The sequence below is a fragment of the Prunus persica genome, chromosome G6 (genome assembly GCF_000346465.2).
Source record: "Prunus persica cultivar Lovell chromosome G6, Prunus_persica_NCBIv2, whole genome shotgun sequence".
Classification (NCBI taxonomy): domain Eukaryota; kingdom Viridiplantae; phylum Streptophyta; class Magnoliopsida; order Rosales; family Rosaceae; genus Prunus; species Prunus persica.
This window is the reverse complement of record NC_034014.1, coordinates 26,739,136-26,763,467: the sequence shown is the minus strand read 5'-3', so window position 1 is coordinate 26,763,467 and position 24,332 is coordinate 26,739,136. Positions and strand designations below refer to the sequence as shown.

The following is a 24,332-nucleotide window of genomic DNA, read 5'->3' as shown; positions in this document are numbered from 1 at the left end:
GTTGTGGATTTATTTAGTCCCAACTTGAGAGGACTAAATTTGCCTCCTCTCCTACTTCCACCTTCTCTCACCACTTGAAGTCGAAGCCCCTTCTTCTAACTCACTCAAGAGCCAAAGAGCCAAAGATGTTGAACAATGGCAACCCTGAGCTTCCTCAAAAATCCCAAGATGAAAACAAGTTCTTCTCTAGGCTTCTGTCCAAGGAAAGCTCCATAGCCAATCCATCTTTCAAGGTCTACTATGGAGGCCTGGCTGGTAGTGTTCCATTCATCTGGGAATCTCAGCCTGGCACCCCAAAACACACATTTAGTGATGACCCAATTCCTCCTCTCACTCCTCCTCCATCGTACTATTCAAATTCCTTCCAAAAACCAACCAAAAAGCACTCAAGATCCAATCTTTTACACACCCTTTTCCCAAAAATAAGTCTCAATAAGAAAACCCATGTACCATCTTCTCCTTCTTCATCATTGTTTTGTTCATCAGATTCATCTATGCATGTGCCAGTGAGCACAAGGAAGTTCCATGGAAGGAGAAGCCGGTTTTCGAGCAGAAGCTCATCGTTTGACTCCACGGGAGACTTTGAGGAAGAGGAGGATGCTGGCTCGCCTACTTCAACATTGTGCTTTCGATTCAGCAGAGTGACCAGTGGAGGCAACCGAGGCTGTCATTAATTTTAATGGCCTTGATGATGTCAATATTTGGCCATGGATCTGGGCCAAAGGTACCTCTTATAGCTAGTGATGATGCTCTGTAATCTTCGCTCATGTTTTGCTTAATTAATGTTTAGAATGTATTAATGTGGTGGTAGTAATTACCTCAACTGCTGCCTAAGATTCCCGCTTAAACATATATGGTGGTGTTAAGATTGTTAATCTAGTACCTAGCAATTGGCTTTCTGGATGCATGTACGATTTCAGGTCATTAATATTCCTTTTGCTTTTCATTATATATGCAAGTTCAGAAAAATATATCATCAGTGAAGTAAATATTACCAGAGAAAGACAGCATATTTTTGTTTGAGAGTATATGAGTAGGTTTTGAAAGAGGGATTGCATCTGGTTGCTTAGCTAGTTGGTTGTTGCGAACATTTTGTGCTCGCTTGATCATATCAAATTATGAATAAGTTTTTTTTTTCTTTCTTCTTCGTCCGTGGCTGCTAAATATTTAATGCAGTGAGGAAAGATGGGTACAGGTTCCTATCCATATATTCAATAGTGGCATGGCAGCGTGGTTTGATGATTGGCATCTTTCTGGCTCTGTTTTGTTAGATACATATTAAATTAATCAGTCCATTTAGCCATCCTTAAAAGTTCTTGCCTTTCTATAATCAATCTCTAGACTTTCCCACATAATTAAGCAAGACCATGAAAATGTTTAAGGGACTTGTGTGCCTCAAGTGTTTAAGAATAGTTTTCTTTGCACCCGAACTCTTGTGTTCGAATTCCTTCTACCCAATATCGCTTCTATAAAATTTTAGAAAAAAAACACAATATGTATGTGGGGCTCATCCGTGTTCAAGTCCCAAGCATAGGATTCTATAATTGTACCAAAAAGATCAATAACAAATATAGTGTAGGGTACTGGGTAGTACACCATATACATTTATACTTCATGTACCTACTAAGCCTACAAGGAGATTTTATTCCTGGCATTTTAATGAATGATGAAGAGGAAGGTCAAGAACATAAACAGGAAGCGAAATGGAAACGATTAATTGAAACCACCAACCAAACCAGACATATGCAAAAGTTATTTGTTTATCTAATTTGTCGGCAGCCTCTGGTGGTGGTGAAGCGAGTCCACTGGTGCTTCATCTCCATGTGCTCGCGGGCCATTCATTGCATGGTATATTATAGACACACATGGCTCCAAGTACATCCTGACATACGCCACTTGCCCAAAGTATTAATGGATGATCCATTTGAATATGTGACAAATTGTTGTATTGTGTATATAGCGTTTTCTGTATTTGAATATGTGACAAAACTTCCTGCAGCTTTATATTTCTTCTCATTTGTTTTTTATATTTTTTATTTCACATCTTTTGTGCGAACTTGCACATTTTCAATAAACATTCTATAGCGATATTCTATATGCCTTTGTTTGCCTGTTTTGTTTTGTTGCGCGGGCCATATTTTTAGTTATCTGTCTAATTGTATTTGGTTGCTGCCCAATTGGGCTGGTTTGTTGAAAAGCCCTCTGACGCTCTCCAATTGGGTTTTTCTCAAGGTCAATAAGATCTTTTAAAACTAGGAATTAGTTAATTATATTTTCACCATTCAAGTTAGGTTAATAGTTTTTTTTTTTTTGTTTTTTAAATTTCTGAAGATAGGAAGGGGAAAGGGGAAACTCACGCACACGAGTACCATAAGAATTTGAATCTAGAACCACTTGGGAGTATACCAAATACCTAAGTCAATCCAACTAACACTCGATTAGTTAGGTTAATGATTAAGTACTCAATTTTATGCTACAATAATGCACTAAGATTACTTATAAATTACAAACAGTTGCCACTATATACCAATTTTTATTTATTACAATTGGTATAATAAAGAGCCGCAACCATTAAAAGCAAGTAATATCATATTCAATTGTTAAATCACTCTGATTCAAAACCCTCACTAACTAGACTTACCTTATAATACAGTTGTATTGGTTATACCCGGAAATGATAATGAGAATGCTAATGGGTCATATCTTAGATTAATGAACGGCATTATGTGACATGTGATGTGTCAATTTCAATTATCATAATAATAGACGTAACAAGTCAACTGCACCTATCACATAATATAATTCATTAATATAGCTAATCAAGAATGATGTATTTTGTCAGAATTTCATTTCCTGAGCCAGATATTTCACGCTTCTTCATAGTGTTACCAACCCCATCCCCGAATTTCTTTTCTACCTGATTTGCAGAAAAATGCCTTTCCTTTTCCACCATTGCCTTTTCAATAGCTTTAATTCTTCTTTGTAAATCCTGCAAGTCAGAAACACCATCTGATACCGTGGCCACTTGATCTCCATCCAAATGAGAGCTTTCAGCATGCAGAAAGTCATCCTGGATACAGGTGGAATATAGACGTGTCAAATTCAAATGATATCCAAAATCGCATGCACCATTGAACTATTGAAATCAAATGCAACATGCCATAAGCTGAACAATTCATGTCCAGCCCAATGTAGATAGAAACCAGCTTACTTTCCATAAACTTTCCCAAAAATGAAGTACCACTTTTTAAAAAATATATATATATGAAATTTGAGGCCTCAAAAGTAAAATAAAAGGAAGTTCAAAAGAGAATCCTGGAGCCACAAACAACTTGCATAATTCTGAAGATAAACCATATATTCAAATACTGGCTCCGCAATTGATCTAATATAAAAAGCTTATGGCTAGAAGACCATACACGATGGCATTGAAGCAAAGAACATAATTGCATTAGTGAGAACTCATGGGTGCATGTCTAGATGATTTTTGAAGAGTTCATACAGGTTCAAAAGAGGATAGAAAATGTGCAGGACCAATCAAAAACTGCTAACCCATTATGGATAAGGAAATAAATGGAGTAAAGCTGTAAGTTCCAGATAGAAAAAAAGAAGAGAGTATTGAAGCTTTAATAAATGGATCATCACCTCACTCCAATTTCCCATTGTAGAGGGAATGTATAAACAGACATGGAGATTATCTCTGATTCTTCTGTGTCTAGTTTATAAAATGTGGCGACTGCAAGTGTTGTGCGGAAGCGTCAACCAACTGTGAGTGAAAAATAAACAACTACTGGCAGGAGAAAAAAAATTGAACAGAAAATTACAACAAGAAGAACACCAAGATTTATACTGGTTCGGCAATTGCCTACATCCAGTTTGGAGACGACGGAGTATTCCTCTATAATCAATGGGGATATACAATAGTGTTTACCACTCAATTTCCCAAAGACCCAAATACACCCAACCTCACACACTCACAAAGGAAGAGAAAACAATGATACAAAGCAAAGAACAACTAGAGAGAATTTGTTTCTCTCTTTGGCAAAATGTCTTTCTTGCTATTTTTCTCTTCTACTCAACACTTGGTTGGATTCATCAAATGAAACCATTTGCTTCCAATTTATAGCCAAAGGAAGTGGCTTCTCAAAGAAGCCAAAGGTTAGGCAAGTCAACAATAGCCTACCACCATTTGTGAAATCTAATTAATGCATTCCCATTGCAACTTGTCAATAGCCATCACTTTTGACTATTATAAAAGCCAATTAATGCATTCACATTGCAACTTGTCAATTTGCCGATATTGTTGACTATTGGTTTGAGGCAATAATCAACAGCAAGCACATGCTTCTCAAGTGCTGTTGTACACTCCTTCAAAGAGGTGACAGATGGAATATAGGCAGCCAACTGATCTTGTAGCCCTGACAAACGAAAATCAGGGGAAAAAAAAAAAGAAAAGGTGCAAGTATAGCCGAGCGACTATACCTTTTAAATAGATTATATTTAGAGAGCGGTTATACTATTTAAATATTATTTAAATAGCATAGCCGTTCGGCTATACTTTTTTTTTAATTTTAAAAAAAGGCCCAAAAATGGCTATACGAGCTTTACATTTCCCTCCCTGCCTAGCTCGCTTCACTGAATCACTTCCCATCAAAGTCTTCAAGTTCAAGGCCAAAAAAGAGGTGGGCAATTCCTCATTTGAGCTCTCATGGCGTCTCTCATGAAATCAAAGAAAAGCAAGAAAGATAGGAAATTGAAGAAAAACTTAAGCTTGGTTCCAGTCGAGCCTAATGCCGCAGACTCTGACTGGTGGCACAGTTTCTTCAACCCAAGGTTTTTCTTTTCACTAAGCTCAGTCTTCAATTACTCTGCTTCCTGCTTTTTAGTGGAATGCATTCAGATTACTTGTAGTTTTAACTAAATTATCTTTATATTTTGCTTATTTTGGAAGATCTATGATGCACAGAAATGTAGAACAGGTGGTGGATTTTGTTCTGTAATGTTAAATTCGGTAATGATGTTCATAATTAGAGCTCAAAACCTATAAACTATGCTTTTGTTTAGTTAGGCTGTTGGAAAAATTGGCCTAGGCGCTAGGCGGCCGCCTAAGCGGGCCCTTCTTGTTTTCCTGACTTTAGCTAAATTATGAACTCGCTTCAATTTCTGATGGCTGCTATACGAAATTTGGCTTTTGATTATGTGTTTTGCATCCTGAAAAGAGAAAGATGTGGTCGAAAAGTTATTACTAGAGGGAGTAATAGAGATTTTAGCCTGTAAAAGTAATATGTAATTGTTAGGAGTCTGGTTTGGCCTAAGTTGAATCAGTAGTTGGAAATCTTGACTGAATCAGACGTGGGGAATATACAGACACAGAAACACATAGTCGGGCTTTGCTTGTTGTCATAGACTATGAAGCCGCAATTCACCTCTGGATGGTTGACAAGTTTGACTTTGTTGTCTGCACGAGTGCCTATATCGGCGTTGTTTTTGGCAGCGTTGAAATTGAACTAGTCTTAGCGGTACGTATCATTATTGTGTGGGACGGTAATACTATATCTAACAACTTAAAACTATGCATTAGAACTAATATTCTTTTTTCTTCTGTGTAGGTTGCAATATCAGTGATCAGGGTACTTTTATTTTATAAATAGTATAGCCGAGCGGCTATACTCTTGAAATAAATATTTAAAAATCTGTTGCGTAAAAACGCAGACGATGAAGAAAGTCATGCCACCGCCACCTGCACCTGCGGCGACATGTCTTGCTTTCACCCCCGAGATGGCAGTATAGTTGCTTTTCACCACCACCTCCACTCAGAAGAGGTAGTTTGTTTGTTCTTGTTATAAAAAAAAAAAAAAAAAATTGTCATGCTTGATGTTGTGATGAAGCCGACCCGAAAAGTTTGTCATTGCCTTGATTTATATATTTCGCAGGTTACAAGGAAGCTCGAGGGTCCTGCCAAAAAAGTCACTAGCCTTGCCTCCACGAACACTCTGAATGTACTAGTTTCTTCTCGTGCTGATGCATACTGGAAACTACAATTACTTTCAGACACGGCTTCTACTCTAATGTGACTTCTGTTATTTAACCACATCATTTTCTCCCTGCAGATTTTTGTGTGGGGTGCTGCTGGGTGGGAAGAACTGAGAAGTAAATTGTTGCAGATTCCAGATGGGAAGGAGTTGAGATCATTGTCAGATACTTAAATCCAAAGCCACCAGAAATATGATTGACATAGATGAAATAAGGATCAAAACCAATATTCTAGATGCAGTTAACTGAAGAACTGGAGTCGAAGTGATGAAAAAAGAAACGCGATTCGAGTTTTCAAAAAATCGGCTGCCTAGGCGTGTCCTTTTTTTATTTATAATAAATAGTTTAGCGGTGTGGCTATACTCTTTAGATTATATATTTAAAAGAAATCTAACAAAAATGCCATTCAAGATTTTGAAAAATCGGCCACCTAGGCGGGTTCCCTTTAAAAAAAAAAAAATTAAATAGTATAGCCGCCCGACTATATGCTTTAAATAATGTATTTGAAAAGGATAATCACGCGGCTATACACTATTTGCTATTAAAGAAATGTCAAACGGCCATATGAGTACACGAATATGGCAAATCACAAAATTGCACTCTCACCACACAGGGTTTAAAGTTGTTAGAAGGGGCGGCAAGAAATGAGAAGAAAATCTGTAAACATATATTAATTCTCTCTCTCTCTCTCTCTCTCTCTCTCTCTCTCTCTCTCATTGCAGGTGTATATACTCGTAGCAGATGAAAAGCAGAGGCTTCTAGATTACGAAAAATATGCCTAGGCGGCCTGGGCGGGTCTGGGCGACGCTAGAAGGGTCTGGGAGGCCCTAAGCGTGTCTGGGCGGCGGTAGGAAGATCTAGGCGGCGCTAGGCTAGTCTAGGCGGTGCTAGGCGGATCTGGGTGCCAGGGTGAGTCCAAAGGCATTACCTTATCATAGTCCTTGTTCATTGCTTCCCAAGTCATTCTTTTGAACAGTGCCGCCTGCTTGCCGTTAAGGTACCCAACAACCTACAAACCACAAGCATCATGCCTTCCATGTCAAAATTCCAAAAATAAAAAATTGAAGCAACAATGATATACAAATCCAAATCAAAGACAGCACTTTACTGATAAGTCTAGACCAAGCACTATATACCAAGTGGCTATGATGGAAGTGATCTTGAAGAAAGCTGATGGATCATGGGCAGGGGTTAACCTTCAGTTTCAGGATCACTGCTATTGTCTGTCATTAATTTTTACCCTCTATTTTCAAACATAGAAAATGTCGTTGATTGTCATGAACCAAGAACAAAACTTTCCACAATAACCATGAAAGGATATTCCAAGAGCATTGATATGTTTTAAATTCAAATCATCGTTGAGGAATTTGAGCATCTACCTTCTATTCATCAACGTGAGAAAAATGGGCAACCACGATTCAAACTCAAGAAAAGCAAGAGCAATATACCTCTGGTTTTTATTTTTACAAATAGTACAGCCGAGCGGCTATACTATGTTTGACTCGGCCATAGATACCATCACCAAAACCCGCAACACATGATCATGAACACTTCAATGGAGAAATTGATGGTAGGGAGCTTAGGCACTGATTCGAGTAGTCTAGATCATTAAAAAAAAATTAAATAAAAAAAATACTTGCGTATGGCTACTATTTTAGGGAACAAAAAACTAGTATAGCCGCCCGGCTATACTATACAGACCCAATCAGTATACCCGTGCGGCTATACTTTTTTGATAAAAAAAATGCCCGAGCATAGCCGATCGGCTATACTATTTATAAATTTAAAAGACGGACCCGCCTAGCATCGGAGGGCCCACGTGTGAAAACAAGTACAGCCGTGCGGATATACTAATTTTTTTTAAAAAAATGCCCTAGTATAGCCGAACGGCTACACTGTTTTAAAAAATGCCCGAGCTGAGTAAGCCATGCGGCTACACTATTTGCTATTAAAGAAATGTCAAACTCTTCCTTCAAAATTATGAAAGGCCATATGAGTCCACGAATATGGCAAATCACAAAATTGCACTCTCACAACACACGCACGTAGGAAACACATGGCTGCACATACGAGAGAGAGAGAGAGAGAGACAGAGAGGAGTTTTATGCAAGGTGTGAGAGGGTGCGGAGGAGGGATGGTGATGCGATGGGTTTTGGGTGGGCGGAGGAGGCTGCTGCGCAGTAAGGGTTTAAAGTTTTTAGAAGGGGCGGCAAGAAATGAGAAGAAAATCTGTAAACATATATTAATTCTATCTCTCTCTCCCTCTCTCTCTCTCTCTCTCTCTCTCTCTCTCTCTCTCTCTCTCTCTCTCTCATTGCAGGTGTATATGCTCGTAGCAGATGAAAAGCAGAGGCGTCTGGATTACGAAAAATCCATAGTCTGCATTACGAAAAATCGGCCTAGGCGGCCTGGGCGGGTCTGGGCGGCGCTAGGCGTGTCTGGGCGGCGCTAGGCGGGTGTGGGCGGCGCTAGGCGGGTCTGGGCCTCGCTGGGCGGGTCTGGGCTGGCCTGGGCGGGTCTGGGAGGGTCTGGACGGCGCTAGGCGGGTCTAGGCGGGTCTAGGCGGTCTAGGCGGCGCTAGGCGGGTCTAGGCGGCGCTAGGCGGTCTAGGCGGGTCTAGGCGGCGCTAGGCGGATCTGGGTGCCAGGGTGGGTCTGGTTCTGTTCTTTTGTTCTTTATGCCCATTATCAAGCATACGAGCATATCTAAAGGAGCCTATTACTCCCAGGTTTCACGTTCTTTTCATTTTGTTGGATTATCTTCTTATGACTAAATATAATTGATCTGCTAGGGTGACTAAATATCATTGGATTATCTTCTTTTGTTTTTTACTTATGAATTTGTTATGTATACATTGAATTACAAGCTTTGATAATAAAGTTTTGGTTATTAATGAATCTGGAAATTCTGATATGCTTTAATGCAACTCTAGATATAGTATACAACCAGAAAAACATACAAGGAAAAGTCTTAAACTGTTAGGGCTGTGCATCTAAAATAATTGATTTCAGAAAAACTATCAGGAATAGAAATAAGGAGAATTAAAGCTGTCTAACAGGGTGTATAAATGAATTGGCTTGATTCTAAAGATTGAAGTTGCATATAGTGTTTTTTTGGGTGTTGTAGCAAGAGCACTTGTTACAGAATTTATTTTCTATGGTAAAGAAAGATAATTTCATCACTAAAGAAAATAAAATATGAGATGAGCACCTACATGCCATCAAAGTTAAATTTCCCTAAAGTTTCAGTGATCATGTTTAAAGAAAGATTTTGTATTGGTTGAATTGCCAAAACACTTCTTCGAATACAACATCTTAAATATTCAAGGCTAAATGATCAAAATGACATTATGAAGTTTTCCTCTCAAATGAGGACTGGTATATGGTTCAATTCATAATGGCACAAGATAAGACATGTTGTGGTTTAGTCTTGTGATCTAGTTTTTATAAACAGGTTGTATTCTCCTCCAAAAGTGAGAATAGAGCATACATGTGGGAATAAAGATGTTTTAAATGATAGCCTAAAAGAAACTTGAGCTTTAACCTTGTTAAAGAACATCAGTTTTTAAGTACTATATCCATTTAAATCCTCTGCAGTTTGTTTCAAGAATGTCATATTGTTTTTTGTTTAAAGAACACTGACTTATTAATTTGGTTTAGTTTTCAAGTGGTATAGAGTACATACAGTTTGGCCACATAAGTATTTCAAAAAGCACTCAAGGTAATAATTTTGGTTCAGTTTTCAGTTTTGAAATCTCAAGATATGATGTCTGTTTGGATATCTCTTGTGTCGAATGAGTTCATAATAAAATTACCTTTCTAAGTTTTCTTTAGACACTGATTTCATGTAAATTTGTTAAGTATTGAATTTTTGGTGGATTTATAAAGTTGATACAGATGCACATAAATTTTCCTGACAGATTCTGGACTATGAGTAAAGATTAATGAATGACTCATCTGAAGCTTTTCAAATGACCTGTAGCTTTTGCATGATGAACGTATATGTGTCTTTTCACAGACTGCAAATTTTCGTGGTTATTGAATATGGATTTTAATTTTGGCAAATTTTTAAGTAACCTTTGTTCTGGAAAAGTTTTGTGCTGGCAGGTTTTATAAAGTTAAGTTTGTAGGTCATTTTAGACCATTAAATAGACATAAAAAGACTCTAAATTTCTGTTATGTGAAGCTTTATGTCTCTAGTTTGATTCTAAGTAATTTGCGGTTAGTCAAACTAATAAAGAAATTGTGTGAATTATTTAAAGCAGTACATCTTAAAAGTGGTATGATATTATCTTATCAACGTATACTAATTAATAACTATCATGTTTTAAAGTTATAAGGTTTTGGTGTATTCAGTTCAAGAGTAACCAAGTAGTGAGTGTTTTGTCCAAGTGGGAGAAATGATGTATAGTTTTTGGACTTCACACTCACTGCCCTATTTTACAAGCTCATTAAGTTTCGTTCACCAAAAGTTTTTCAAGTTGAGCCACTGCCGTTGTTTGTAAGATCATAAAGTTTTACTCACCAGAAGGTTGAGATATAGCCTAAAGTTAATTACAGCACATTTCGCATGCTCGTGAAGTTTTATTTACAACAGTTTCTAATGCCATAAGGATTGTTTCTGGTTTGCTTAAAGGATTTGAAGGATAAAGAAATTTTAATAAGAAACTTTAATTTTGGAAACCATTCGGAATGTTTGGCTAACTGAATTGGTTCAAGATTCTCTTCAGGGTTTCAACATTGAAACAATAGATAATTTCATGCTTTTAAATAGGAATTAATATGGTTTGTTAATTTCTTTAAAGATTTCTTGTGAATGTAGGACATAATTAGTGGTTTTACAGTTGCTAACATCACAGTTTATGCATAAAGTTTTATCCCTTGACCACTGAATGATATTCACAGAAAGAATTTTCTTATTTGATAATTTTTGGGAGTCTTATGTATGCACGAGTTTGTAATAGGCCAGACTTGGCATTTGTCATCAGTGTGTTAAGAAAATTCCGGTCCAATGTTGGAAACGCTCATTGGAATGCAGTAAAGAAAGTGTTTTAGGTATCTGTAAAAGGCGAAGAGTAACATGCTGGTTTACAAGAGAACTAATGATTTTTGCAGGATGTCCAGATAGTTTCAAGTACGTCGACCTCTAGTAATGTATTCTTGTTGGATGAAGGGGCAGTTTATTGAAAGGAGTCAAGGAAGCAACAGTTGCAGTTTTATTCTAAAGAAATAATAAAAGATCTGTAGGTACCAAGCATTTTCTTGATGGTTAAAGAAAAGATCCAGGAGAGGCATCTCAAGATAGATTACAAAGATACAAAGTCTATGGTTACATATCCACTTAATAAAGCTGGGCCAGTAGATGTTTCAAGAGCCATGTTGAAAGGATGAGGATCTTGGCAAGCATTCACTCAACAGACTAGTGGGAGAAGCAATTCATACTTGACTTCGTCCAGGTTTTCTTATCTCTGTGCTTAAGATTGAATTTGGTTTAAATGTACATCAAGTATTTCAGTTTGTTTGATAAATATTATTGATAATCATTTAGTATGGTTAGTTTATTAAGGAACCATGATTATCAAAACTCAAGAAATGACTAGAAATAGTCTTAAGAGGACCTCTGGATGTTTCATTATAATTTCAAGTATATTTTACACAATTCAGATTTATATGAAACTTGATTAGTTCATATCTTGATGGCGTTCCATGTAGATGAAAGATTTGTGTACATTATCTTGGGGAATGTTTTTAAGTTTAAATGAACATTACTCCCTCTGGTCTTGCATAAATACTTTCATCCGACAGGAATTTGATTATAGGACTTTGTTGTTGTGAACTAATGCCACAAATATTTATCAGAAATGGAATGCTGCCACTCTTTATGGGCCATGTTAATGGATTTTTACAGAATGCATCTAATCCTTTAACACAACTACCAAGACTACAACTAAATATTTACACAGAGAATGCATTTAACATAGTCCCTGAATATGGGCCATGTTTCTTTAACCACTGCAACTACAACCAAACACATAGAATATTGATTGCTTTCAAAATTAAAAATGCAAAGAAAATTTGAAAGCAAAAGCAAAAGCATGCCATATCCTACAATCCTATGTGCCGTATCAAATACAAAATGCTTCTCTACATGTCTTTAACAGATCAATGCATCCTCCTTCAAGAACTGTGCCACTGAAATAAACTCATAAACACACACAATCTCATTGTTCCAATCAGGTAGTTCCTAAAATGAAGGTGCTAAAAGAAAGCTAATCTGCAATGATAAACGGTGAGAGTGAATTGTTGGGAAGAGCTAACCTTTACACTGTTGATAAACGGTGAGAAAGAGTGAGTCGCTAAAACCCTAGCTTGATGTATTTGCAGAGATGCCAGACCCGCCAAGAAAAAAGAAATCTAAAAAAAAAAAAAATGCGATTCAAGTTTTCGGAAAATCAGCCTCCTAGGCGGGTCCTTTTAAAAAAAAAATAATAAATAATAAATATTATAGCCGGGCGGCTGTACCCCCTTTTTTTTTTTTAAATAAAATTTTTCCAAATTTTCCTTTTGATTATTAGGCCATTACCGGAGTCTCTATTGTGCCCTTTTGATTTTTTTACTTATTACTCATATAAAGAATTTAGTATTTTTCCTATTTAATACTTGTATTATACATGTAAGTATGTATTTTTTTTAATAATACTTCCGTTTCCCATACACGTCTTAAAGACTTAGTAAAATACATATTTTTTTTAGAAGCAAACATTACATAAATGCTTTTCATGTTTAATACATGTGTTTTTACAACAAAAAAAAAATGGTAAATACCATAAGGTGTTCCCACACCCGAGGATGAGATTAATCCCCACTCGGGGTTCGGTTTGCCCCTGACCACAAAGTGCTTCCAACGGATTCCGAACTCCTGCCATTGAGTAAAAATAATACACACAAAATTTTCACACATTATTAAATTAAAATAATATATATTAAAATATTAAAAAATATTATATAGTGGTCGAATTTTTAGTTGTAACTTGCCAAAAAATTTCCGAATAAATCACGCGTAGGTGTGTATTGTTGGGGTCTCCATTGAGGGAAGGTCATTATCACATAGGAGAGAGAGATGGAAAAAGAAGTGAAATCAGAAGACAAAGATCCCTTGCGGACACAAAAGCACACCTCTCAGTGGTCCATTTTAAACTAGTTGATGTAGTCTCTCTGGCTCTGCTAGATTTAACTGAACTCTTTGAGATGATAAGATAGAGGGCTCTTGGAAGTGAAAGCAAAGCTAGCTAGGCTGCAGTGCAGATACGCTTTTGTTGCTGATGGAGGTAAGAGGTAATTGATCCCATCCCATAACAACAGCTTACAACTTACAAGTTAGAAGTTAGAGAAGGAGGCAAATGGAACCATTTAATTCTTTCTATCTGCAGCAGCATGGTGTGTTGTCTGGTCAAACTGGTATTAGTTTTAGGAGTGCAGAGAAGAGATCAAAGAAAGATGGCGTGGACTCCATATGTTTATGTAAAGTGGCCACCTTCTCTCCAATTCCATTCTTCTTTTCTTGCTTGCAATTTGCACAGCTGAGGCTTCCCTCTACTCTCTATGTTCTATGTATATGTCCTTTCACTTTTGTCATGGTTGGTTTCAATTTCAAACAAGTTCAATGAATCCAAGCCAGCAATCATAGACTCACAGCATGAGGAGGGCTAAGACTTTGCTTCTTCTTGTTTGACGTTTAAAGAGAAACACCAGAGACAGACAGATAGAGACGTTTTGCCCCTTTCTTTTGGTTTGGGCCGGTCAGCGCCACAAGACAAGAGATTCAGCTTTGGATGCTTCTCCTCCTAAATCCTAATGAGTTGTTGGGGTTAATGAAGACTGCTCATTGCTAAGCCTGTAAAATGGGTCGGGTCGAGCCAACTCGCCCCTAAGAGGTGTAAGCCCAAGCCCAACTCAGTATCGGACTGTTTTAACCCTATAGAGTGAATGGGTCGGTTGGGTCAACCCTATGTTAAACATATTAAGCTCAAGGCCTATCCAAGGGCTAAAAAATTTCGGGCTTATGGGTCGAGCACTTCGGCTTTCCCTTATGTTCTATATTGGAAATGCTCGTGTGCCTCTCTCTGCCTAGAATGGATCTAAGTACTAGTTTGACATTGCTTATTTGGGGTGATAAGTGATTTTTAAAAAAATTTGGGAAGCCCAGCCCGTTGTGGTAAACCATGAGAAAAGCACTTATTGTTAAAAATTGTTGTGAGAAAAAGCTATAAGGGAGCAGCTAATGAGGTGCTTTCATTTTCTGATTATGCAGGAATCAGTTTCAAAGATGCTCTGTGTTTAATGATTATGCGGCAATCATTTTTTGATTATGCAGGAATCAGTATCAATAACACTTTTAACAAAAAGTTTACCAAATGTCAAACTGCTTTCTCTCACAGCAAATCTGACAGCGATTATTTTTACAGCACAGCAATGCCAAACTGGTCGTAAGTGACATGCTTATGTGTATTTTAACATGCTAATAGAAACTATTTAATTAAAAAAACTGCTAAAAAGAACCTAGAAATGGTAAACTGGCTAATATTAATTTTTCTACCGTTGATTAGCTTTCATTTTCTTTTGGAGAAAACATTACACATAATGCCGAAAGGAATCAAATATTGTTGGCTAATATTATTTATATTGTTACATTACATATAAATATAAATAATATAAATTAATTATTTATCAATTACTTAATTATAATTGGGCTGGGCCAGACTGCCCAATGGCTTAAAATCATAGCCCAAGTATTGCCTATTACATAACGGGTTGGGCAGTTTAAGCCCATAGCCAAGTAAATAAGGCCAGTTTCGTGCTAGCCCATCGACCCTGGGCTGTTTTAACAGGCCTATCTATAGTCTCTACAATTGGATTCTTAGTTTGTTTTTCAGTGGCTTTCATATACGTAGAAGAAGTTGTACTCTTTCATTGGTTTTGTTGAGCCCAAAAACTAGACATATCTTTGAAGTGAGCACGCTTTCGTTCTTGTGGGCCCTTCAGCACATATGAAAAGATATGCAGAGATGAAAGACAACTATAAGACATTAGACACCGATGTGGTACCGATCGAAAGTTTTCCATGCTTAAATTAGCTTAAGGACGAAATGAGTAAGTAATTGAACAGACTAAGGGTACACATGCCAATTTACTGTTATATGATGCTTTGGGAAAAAGCCCTATTTATAAAAGAGAAAAGTGGAGCATTTTGGGTTATTCTTTAGACGTGGTGTTGTGGTCATTGCTCGAGAGCATGCCATGTGTCCCCACTCAAAAGTGGCGTGACAAGTACTAGTGGCTCAAAATGGTGTAAATTTGACGCATGGGCAGAACTAGGCTTATGGCTATAGTGGGCTGTAGTCTAGGGAGGTTTTTGGGAATAGAAAAAAAATTCAAACCAATATATTTGACTTATTTTAAATATAGCTAAGTATGTATTATCCTATTAAATCATTAAAAATCAAATTCTTTATGAATTTAGTCATTGGGCATCAATAAAAATATACAAGAAAATATGTATACTTTCAATTATGTTGTTGAACATATTTTTATTTTGATAATATGTGTTTTTTAGTTGCATTTAATTTCTATTTGTTTTATGCTAAAACTTATGGGAAATTAGCATTTAGCCTTGCACTAGAGGAACTAGTGTGGTTTATATGATCTAATGTATATTTTTATCTCTAGAAAGACAATAGAAATTGTGTTGATGATTCTTATTGCCTACCTATGATGTTTGCTGCTACTTTTATGATTAGCTTGAGCACCAACGTCAGGTGAACACGCCATGTCGCTTGATAAATGGGAGCATTTTGAGGTTTTCTTAGCACATCTGCAAATATGGGCTGGAGTGTTGAAGAAATGTCATATGGAAGTTTCATTTGGCCCGGTTGATTGTGCAGTCGATGAAGACATCGTCAGCGAGCTCAGTGACTTAGACAACAGTCAACAGTTGAAGTGGCCGGCCGGAGTAGTTCATGCAAACAAATTTATGACTTTTACGTAATTTATATCTTTTATTGAGGAGAGAGTAAAACGACCCTATAATCGAATCTAGAGACATTGGTGTAATTCCCCATCTAGGTGTAATAATCTAGAACAAGACATGGATGAGCTTTATAGAACTTGTGTACAATACATATCTTAATCTCATCTCCCAGCAGTAGATGTACCCAACTTTGTTTTGTTGAGAATCGGATTCATCCGTACTTTGTTTAATTAATACATAATTTTTGGTAATTAAAAATTGAGTTAACTTGCAAAGGACTCATTAGTGTAGTGGTTTGGAGTATTTACTCTTTTAGGTAAGGTCCTGAGTTTGAGTTCTAACATCTGTGTAGTGTGTGTGAATTTAGTATACTATTGCCCCTCTTAAGAGCACCTCCAGCGCATAAGCCTTGCCAGGGCAACAGGCCCCCAGCCAGCCCAAATCCAACTCCAGTGCAGCCAAATGAGCCTAGGCAAGTGGATCTTGTCTGGGCTTCAGCCCGAAGGCGCTGACGTCAGCGAGCCCAAAAAAAGGGGAAAAAAAACTTGAAAAAAATTCAAATTTTTTTATAAAAAAAAAACCAAAAAATTATGGATGTTTTCCCTATAAATACATAACAATTTTATTCACTTTCTGCACCAAATCCTCATACAAGTCTTCTGCTTCCAATATTTGTAAATTGTAATCATTTTTTTTCCTTGGATTTGTAAATTGTTTATATTTTCTTTCAAATTTTTTTATTTATTGCATAATCATTTTATTTCTTACATTTCTAAATTGTTTATATTTTGTTACATAATCTTTTTTTTTTCTTGCCCTTGCCCTTACCTTTTGGGGTGGAACCAAAAAAGGCAAGGCTGACACTATTCATGTGAATAGTGGCAGTCCTTGCCTTACCTTTGCCTTTTTGGGTGGATGTGCTCTAATAAGAAAGGTCCTAAAAAAAAAAAAGGTTAACTAACAAGAAACAACATCTTCACCAAGGAAACAAATTAATTAAGTAACAAACAAGAAATCATGAAACAGTGGGAACAACTAATCATACCTCCCCTGTGAAAATTATCGAGTAATCGTAGATAATAAAAAAAAGACCCGAGATTTTGTGAACAGTGTGGAATCGAATTTGTTGATTCTCATATACGAAGATATCAAATTGGCCTGCCCAATAACCCATGTGTGGTATTTGAAATGTCTTCCTAGTTATATCGCGAATCTTTTAGATAAACCTCTTAAAGAATTAGAAGGCCTAGTATATCGCGATGTGTGATTTGATTAAATTATGATTTTACAGATCCAGATTCAGAAACTGTCATCCCATTCAATCGAATTGGAATGCCTGGATCTGACATGTCTCTTGGTAGGAGTAACATTTGTTTTTTTATATTTTTAATTAAGGGCCAAAGGCCAATGACTTTATTCATCAATACAATGTAAAGAACGCAAATAATTCTTGGTAGGAGTAATATGAAACTCAGAATTATGGGTGTATTCAATACTCCCAAGTAAAAAAAGGAATTGGTCTATGGTCGATTCAGTAACAAATAAATAGGAATTTATAGTTGTATCTTGTCAAAAAAAAAAAAAAAAACTTCTTTTGTGAAATTAAACATTCCCTTTCGTTTAGAAATAATTTTTAAAAAAATTATGTTTATGTCCAAATAAGCAAATATGTCATGGTTGCAGGAGTCTATCCATCGCATATATATAGGCTTTAAGGATATCGTGACATAACCGTCGAGACAAAGTAAAGACCTCAAAGATCGAATGGAATGATACATAGACAAGTAAATCCCTTAGTAATATATATTTACTTTATTTCTTAGTGCGAAGAGGGTGTCGTGAGAGAAATCAGTGAGTAGTTCAAGGTCCCCTAACATGGCCAATTGGAGTAGTTCAAAGTACGGTCGGATGTTAGTGTGAAGAGGTAAGTCCGTCCCAGACTTTTGAGTGGCCAAGAGCTAGAAATTAAATTAAGGCCCTTAATTTTTCTTTCATAGTTTAACCAAAATAAAAAATAAAAAATTTGTACATGTATTTTCTTTTGGGCTTAATTAAAGTAGTTTAATTGAACTAAAATAAAAAATGTAAACTATCATTCTTGAAGGAAGCCTTTGATTAATTTAATTGCATAGTTGTTGTTCCAAAGCAAATTTAAAAAAATTTAAGTGGGCCTTGTATTGTTAAAGATTTGAAGTGATGCATGGAATCCAGAAATGTGTGGAATAAGAAAATGCATGAGCTAGAACAAACACAAGACCGGAAATAATATTATTGGAAACTATTGGGGAAGAAAATATAAGGAGATGAAAAAGGAGAAATTAAGGACTTGCATTAACAAAGCAATCATGGAAATGGAAAAGCTGATTTTATGGTGGACAGGGCATTGGAGCAAGATGTTGAATAGAAAGTTGCAGACAATTGAGCAGAAGCTACTCCAACAAGAAGCAAGAATAATGAAAATGAGATTTTAATGTTTGTGGCAGTGCATGAGCCTGCATGGTAAAAGCCCATGGCTAATGGCCTAATGGGTTCGCGAGAACTGAGACAACAAGTAAAGGAATAAGCAAAAGGAGCCTAATGGGTTGTGCTTAAGTGCTTGGTTTAAGGCCTGATGAAAGCCAGTGTATTTATAGCCAGTGGATAATTGGACGCTTGCGTTTTTGTGTAACGCTTCTAGACTTCGAGTCAACTTAGAAATAAATATGTAAAGAAAGAAAGAAAAAAGGAGGTGAGTGGCGGCTGTTTTCATCTATGGTTATGATTAATTAAGAGTGCTGTTAAACGAACCTTAAAATTAACGGAGTACACCCTAGTACCAAATTATTTACTGAATTACTAATTTACCATAATATAAAATTACCAAAAAGAATATATTAAATTGTGAAACAAATGTAATTTTAATAAGTATACCCTATTCTAAAAAAATAAAAAGTACACCCTATTCTAAAAAAATAAAAAGTACACATTACTCACCATATTCAACCAAATTGAACTTTTTTTTTGGGTTTGTTTGTTAACCTCAATAATAATAATAATAAAAATTGAATGATTAGGGAGGGACCAACCATAAAGCCAAGCTGGATTAACAAATGTGTCCAGATATGGGTAAGTTAAGAATGGATCTTGTACTATGAGACAGCCATCACAATGTCTGTCTGATTCATATAGACTTGCAGAATTAATGACAATGATGATATTTCTTCTGAAAACTTTTCAAACAGAAGAAAAAATATGAGTCCTAGACTTGTTACTCCGCATACAAAAAAAGGTTCAAGCCAACCATTTGCATTTGATTCTGAATTTGAATGAGGTTCCAGCCAACCAAGGCCAACAACGCTGCAAATTTAAAGGCGACACTACAGTGTGATTCCCAGTTACTCCACTTCACACTGTATTTCAATCCTTGGCCACCAAATGAACATGCTTATACTTGTTCTCAACTTTAAATCTGGAGCTTGAATTGAGTTTGGCTTCATCATCTGTTATGTCTGATTCTTCAATAGCCTTCAGAACATGTTTTTTCCAGTTTCCTCATCTTTAGGACTCCATCATTCTGCACCAATGCATACAAAAAGCATATTTGAGTGTGTGTATATATATACACACAATCAAAGCTGTTTTAGGTTTTTATAATGGTGTATTAGGATGTAATGGGGGTATTTTTGGTAGTTAAATAGGGTAAACTTAGTTAATTTTATATTTTGATTTAAATATTAGGGTGTACTTAGATCATAGAGTGTACTCAGTTAATTTTAGGGTTCGTTTAGCAGCACTCTTAATTAATCATTAGGATTATTTTGGCATTATTGATCTTCATATTTTTACTAATTTTCAACAAAGAAAGACTTTTTTATTTATTAAATTCATGTAGGTGGTTAATGCTAATTCAAGTTAATTAACACTTAATTGGTTTGTATCTAGTGTTGATATATATATAGCTTTCATGGACTTATCAATGCATTAGACGGTGCTATAAACCTTATAATTCCCGTTATAATATCGATGGCTTTGGGGAAAAGAGAGGATAATCACTCTGCGTAGTCAGTTTAGGATTAATGATATTATATCAAATGTGACAAAATCAATATAAATATACAAGTAAAGAAGAAAATTGTATTTATTATGGTGTTGATTAAGCAAAAAATCTAGGGTGCATCCATCATGATGGAATGCATTAATATATATATAAAGGGTTTATCTAGAGGCGCACTTATCATTGTGAGAATGCAAAAGTAAAGAGTTTAGTATTTTGTGAAAATTGGAAGGGCCAAAGGTGTTTTATCTAGGGACGCATCCGTCATGATGGAATGCTCGCCAAGGCTACCCATGTACAACAATGACTTAGGACGGGAAATTCGACCAAAACTCGCATGCAACCGAAACCATTGTCGTACATAGGCAACCTCAGTGAGCACTCGTCAAAGTTCCTTAGTGAAAATACTCTTGACAAGCTCACACAATCCTTTACGCCACTCGAGCATAGTCGAAGTACTAGGGTGGGTCAAGCTTCAGCGAGTGCGGGGAAGTGAGAGATAGCGAGGGGGTGTTTGAGAGAGAGAGAGGTAGAAGGTCGGGGATGGAGAAAGGCATTGGATGACAGTTTATGCAATATTCCAATCCAATCCAATTGTGAAATTTACTTCAATTTATTAAGTCCACAGCACTCATACGAACACTATATTAATTACTATCAAACAAACATGCTCATGCTGCAAACTTATAACCGAATCTAATAAAATCAAGGCAAATTATAATCTTAAGCGAAAGGTGATGGTTTATTTCTCAGAATTATTTTCAAACCAACTGAGCTATAGTTCTTAAAGAAAAATAATGTCTAGTTGACCCTTGGACAGTTTGTCCTAATTTGGCCATTAGAGCCGGTGAGAGTCTTGTAGATAATGTTTTCCAAGTATGTTAGGATAATTTTTGCTTATTTTATCAATACTATGATGCAGGTCAGTTTTTCTCTTTCCTTATGTTACTCCGTCTTATATATTACTTGGTCTTATGACCTTTCAATTTCAGAAAAGTTTGCGTGTGATTTTACTACGCCGATTTTCTTTTAATCAAAACCTATATGGTAAGATCCAGTGGAGTACGTACTCAAACCAATTTACGATCAACGTTTGACAATTGAAACAATTATGTAACACCTAGTCCTCCAAATTAATCAAATCAAACGACCAAAAATGAATAGGGAATTAGGTGGTGGATTGGACTTTCTAAAAGAATAGAGAATTGGGTGGAGTTGCTATGAGTCTCTCTCAATCATTTAACGCGGTATTTTAAATATAAAGAAATAATTGGAGCTTCATCAAGATTAACTCTTTGTTTGTTTTTGCTTTGAGAATAACTGGATGAGGATAAACCCAGTAAGGCTATGCAATCTTTATTTGTTTTTATGACTACGCAATATTTATTTATTTATTTATTGTAGTCCCAAATAAAAATAGACAATTAATCACTTAAACATGGACATGTGATAGTTATTTACCCATATTTCTTGTGGTATGTAAATTTTATAAAAAATTAAATAAATAAAAACTTTTATTAATGGAGTTCATCTTCTTACATAATATCCCTCGGAAAAAGCAACCAATAACCAATAAGATCAAAATGGGCACTTGAAAAATAACAAACTAGGTATAGTTCTTAAAAGCCCTAGTTAATCTTTCTACAATTGGTCCTAATCTGACCATTGGTGCCCGTGAGAGGGCTAAGGTTTCCCATCTTCTTCATAGCATTGGCAAAATCTGCCCTGAAAGTCCCAGTATTGCTGATGTAAGCATCGACTATGGTGTTGGTGGACCCACCACTATAGAGCTGCTGGTCTGAGTGCAACAAACCCTTCTGGCTCACCAGGTTCCTGTAGTAAGCGTTGTCGAAAGAGGTTGGGCTTGTGACATCAAGTGGGGAAAGTGTGTTGTCGCCTCCACTGCTTGGACACTGTGATTTCACGGATGTCGCAAATGACGCGTTTATGTTGGCTTCGTTATAAAGTCTATTCCGAAATGTTGTGCACCTAGCTTGGCCAATGGTGTGAGATCCTAATCAAACAAGAAAAAAAGAACAAAGTAATTAGATATTAAACAAATAATAAAAATTGAACTTAATTTATAATGTTTGGTAATTGATTTGTAAACCTGAGAGAGCCACCATTTCCCTGGCGGTGAAGCCTTTGTTTGAGAAAGCAGAAATGAGGGCAGCCAGGTTCAATTGGGGACCAGGTATGTTGGAATTGGCAGCACTTAAGCTTGCGGTGGTTGCATCTCTTCTGCCTAATGGCACTGTGTAGGTCGGTCCACCCAACTGATTAAACAATTTAATTAGTTAGTCCATAAAAATAAAAATAAAGAACAGATTATGACATAAATTATGTTGGAGCATTTTGACTTACTGCAACAATAGAGTCTCTGGCGGCAACGGTCAAGATGTCAGCACAAGAGACCACCTTGGGGCAAAGGCTCTCCAATTGGGTTTTAATGGTGTCGATGACATCAAAACCCCTCAAAGAATTAGCATTGGGACCTGCCGTTTTCTCTCCTGTCAAACTGGCTGTGTCGTCCAACAGAACCGAAGCATCACATCCCTGTTTCACGTAAAATTCACATCTCTTAATTATTCGAACTGGTAACAAAAAAACAAAAACAAAAAAACATTTGCACGAATGATTCGTAGCTTGTCACCAAATAGATTTTGCACAAAAAGCAAAAGCTAATAAGGCACGTAATTGAGCCCAAAAGTAACCCAAAATATTTTTCTTTTTGGTCGGTGAAGGATCCAACATGCTTTACGAATATAACAAATAAAAGGGTTTTCAATCATGGTGCTCATTCCAGCTAGCTATAGCTTTAGCAGTATTTTTTTATTTTATCGTGTAGTTGTTTGCATAGCCTTGGGCAACACTAGGTAGTTCGCAACGCGTGCACCGACAAGACTGAAACAAAGGGTCAAAGCAGATTGTCGTATGGTGAAATATGAATTACTTGAAAAAGAATAAAAAAACATATAGAGAATAAAAAAATACTTTTGTGAACACAATTAGCAAGTCAAATATTTTGGCTGTTTGAGGGTTCAAACTGTTTTGCATGTCGACAAGACAAATTGCGCAAGACTTAGAATTTAAATTAATCTAACATTATCTTTCATTTTAGAATTCTAGATAACAACAATAGCAAACGAAAATATCAAGATCTTAAAAAAACCAATTCCATGAAATGCGAATCTAGAAATGTACGGAATAAGAAAATGCATGAGCTAGAACAAACACAGGACCGGAAATAATATTATTGGAACCCATTGGGGAAATAATTGGAAAAGGAGAAATTAAAGACTTGCATTAACAAAGCAATCATGGAAATGAAGACGGAGCAAGGAAGCTCCCATGCGAGCCTCGCTGGACACAGCTGAGGCCACAGCTGATTTTATGGTGGACAGGGCGTTGGGGCAAGATGTTGAATAGAAAGTAGGGGACAATTGAGCTGAAGCTACTCCAACAAGAAGCAAGAATAATGAAAATGAGATTTTAATTTTTGTGGCAGTGCATGAGCCTGCATGGTAGGAGCCCATGGCTAATGGCCTAATGGGTTCGCGAGAACTGAGAGAACAAGAAAGGAATAAGCAAAAGACGAAGGAGCCTAGTGGGTTGTGCTTTAAGTGCTTGGTTTAAGGCACGATGAAAGCCAATGTATTTATAGCCAGTGGATAATTTGGACGCTTGCGATTTTGTGTAATGCTTCTAGACTTCGAGTCAACTTAGAAATAAAAGAATAATATATATGTAAATTTAGAAAGAAAGAAACTTCGGATGAGGCATGGTGGTCATGTACTGTTCACTTTGGGTGAAGTCGCAAACACACCCCTTACCCTCGGTTTAGTAGGGTACCCCAACCACAAAAGGTGGATAACAAATATAAAAAAAAGAAAGATAGAAAAAAGGAAGTGAGAGTGTGGAGGCGATTTTCATCTATGGCTATGATTAATTAATCATTAGGATTATTTTAGTATTGATCTTCATATTTTTTAGAATTTTAAACAAAGTCAAAGAAATACTTTTTTTGTATTAAATTTGTGTGGATGGTTAATGCTAATTCAAGTTAATTAAGACTAAATTGGTTTGTATCTAGTGTTAGGTTTCATGGCCAATATTGTTGATATATATATATATATATATATAGCTATCATGGACTTATATATCAATGCATTAGGGTTTTGTCATTTGCCTTTTCACGATGCTATCAACTTTATAATTCCGATTATAATATCGATGGCTT

The 24,332-nt window shown here is 36.4% G+C and overlaps 2 protein-coding genes and 1 long non-coding RNA gene across 3 annotated transcripts; 2 read left to right on the top strand and 1 right to left on the bottom strand.

The window, feature by feature from the left end:
• LOC18775135 lies at nucleotides 1-994 on the top strand. The gene has a single exon (XM_007207807.2). It carries the CDS (start codon nucleotides 126-128, stop codon nucleotides 672-674), a length of 549 nt encoding a protein of 182 aa, XP_007207869.1. The 5' UTR covers nucleotides 1-125; the 3' UTR covers nucleotides 675-994.
• LOC109949528 lies at nucleotides 8,622-11,927 on the top strand. Its single transcript, XR_002271980.1, has 2 exons — nucleotides 8,622-8,761; nucleotides 11,148-11,927. It is a non-coding gene; the product is annotated as an uncharacterized LOC109949528 (long non-coding RNA).
• On the bottom strand, nucleotides 21,589-23,737 carry LOC18774869 (cationic peroxidase 1). The gene is made up of 4 exons (XM_007205495.2): nucleotides 23,398-23,737; nucleotides 22,457-22,648; nucleotides 22,203-22,368; nucleotides 21,589-22,106 (listed from the first exon to the last, which is right to left on the bottom strand). The coding sequence occupies exons 1-4, from the start codon at nucleotides 23,626-23,628 to the stop codon at nucleotides 21,721-21,723; spliced, it is 975 nt and encodes a 324-aa protein (XP_007205557.1). The 5' UTR covers nucleotides 23,629-23,737; the 3' UTR covers nucleotides 21,589-21,720.

What these genes read in the sequence shown, in the direction of transcription:
- LOC18775135 (XM_007207807.2), top strand. Translation starts at nt 126, where the DNA reads ATGTTGAACAATGGCAACCCTGAGCTTCCTCAAAAATCCCAAGATGAA.
- LOC18774869 (XM_007205495.2), bottom strand. Translation starts at nt 23,628, where the DNA reads ATGGGCTCCTACCATGCAGGCTCATGCACTGCCACAAAAATTAAAATC. An exon ending in CCAGAGACTCTATTGTTGCA is followed by an intron (nt 22,369 to 22,456) that starts GTAAGTCAAAAT and finishes TTGTTTAATCAG; the next exon opens with TTGGGTGGACCGACCTACAC. An exon ending in GGAAATGGTGGCTCTCTCAG is followed by an intron (nt 22,107 to 22,202) that starts GTTTACAAATCA and finishes TTGTTTGATTAG; the next exon opens with GATCTCACACCATTGGCCAA.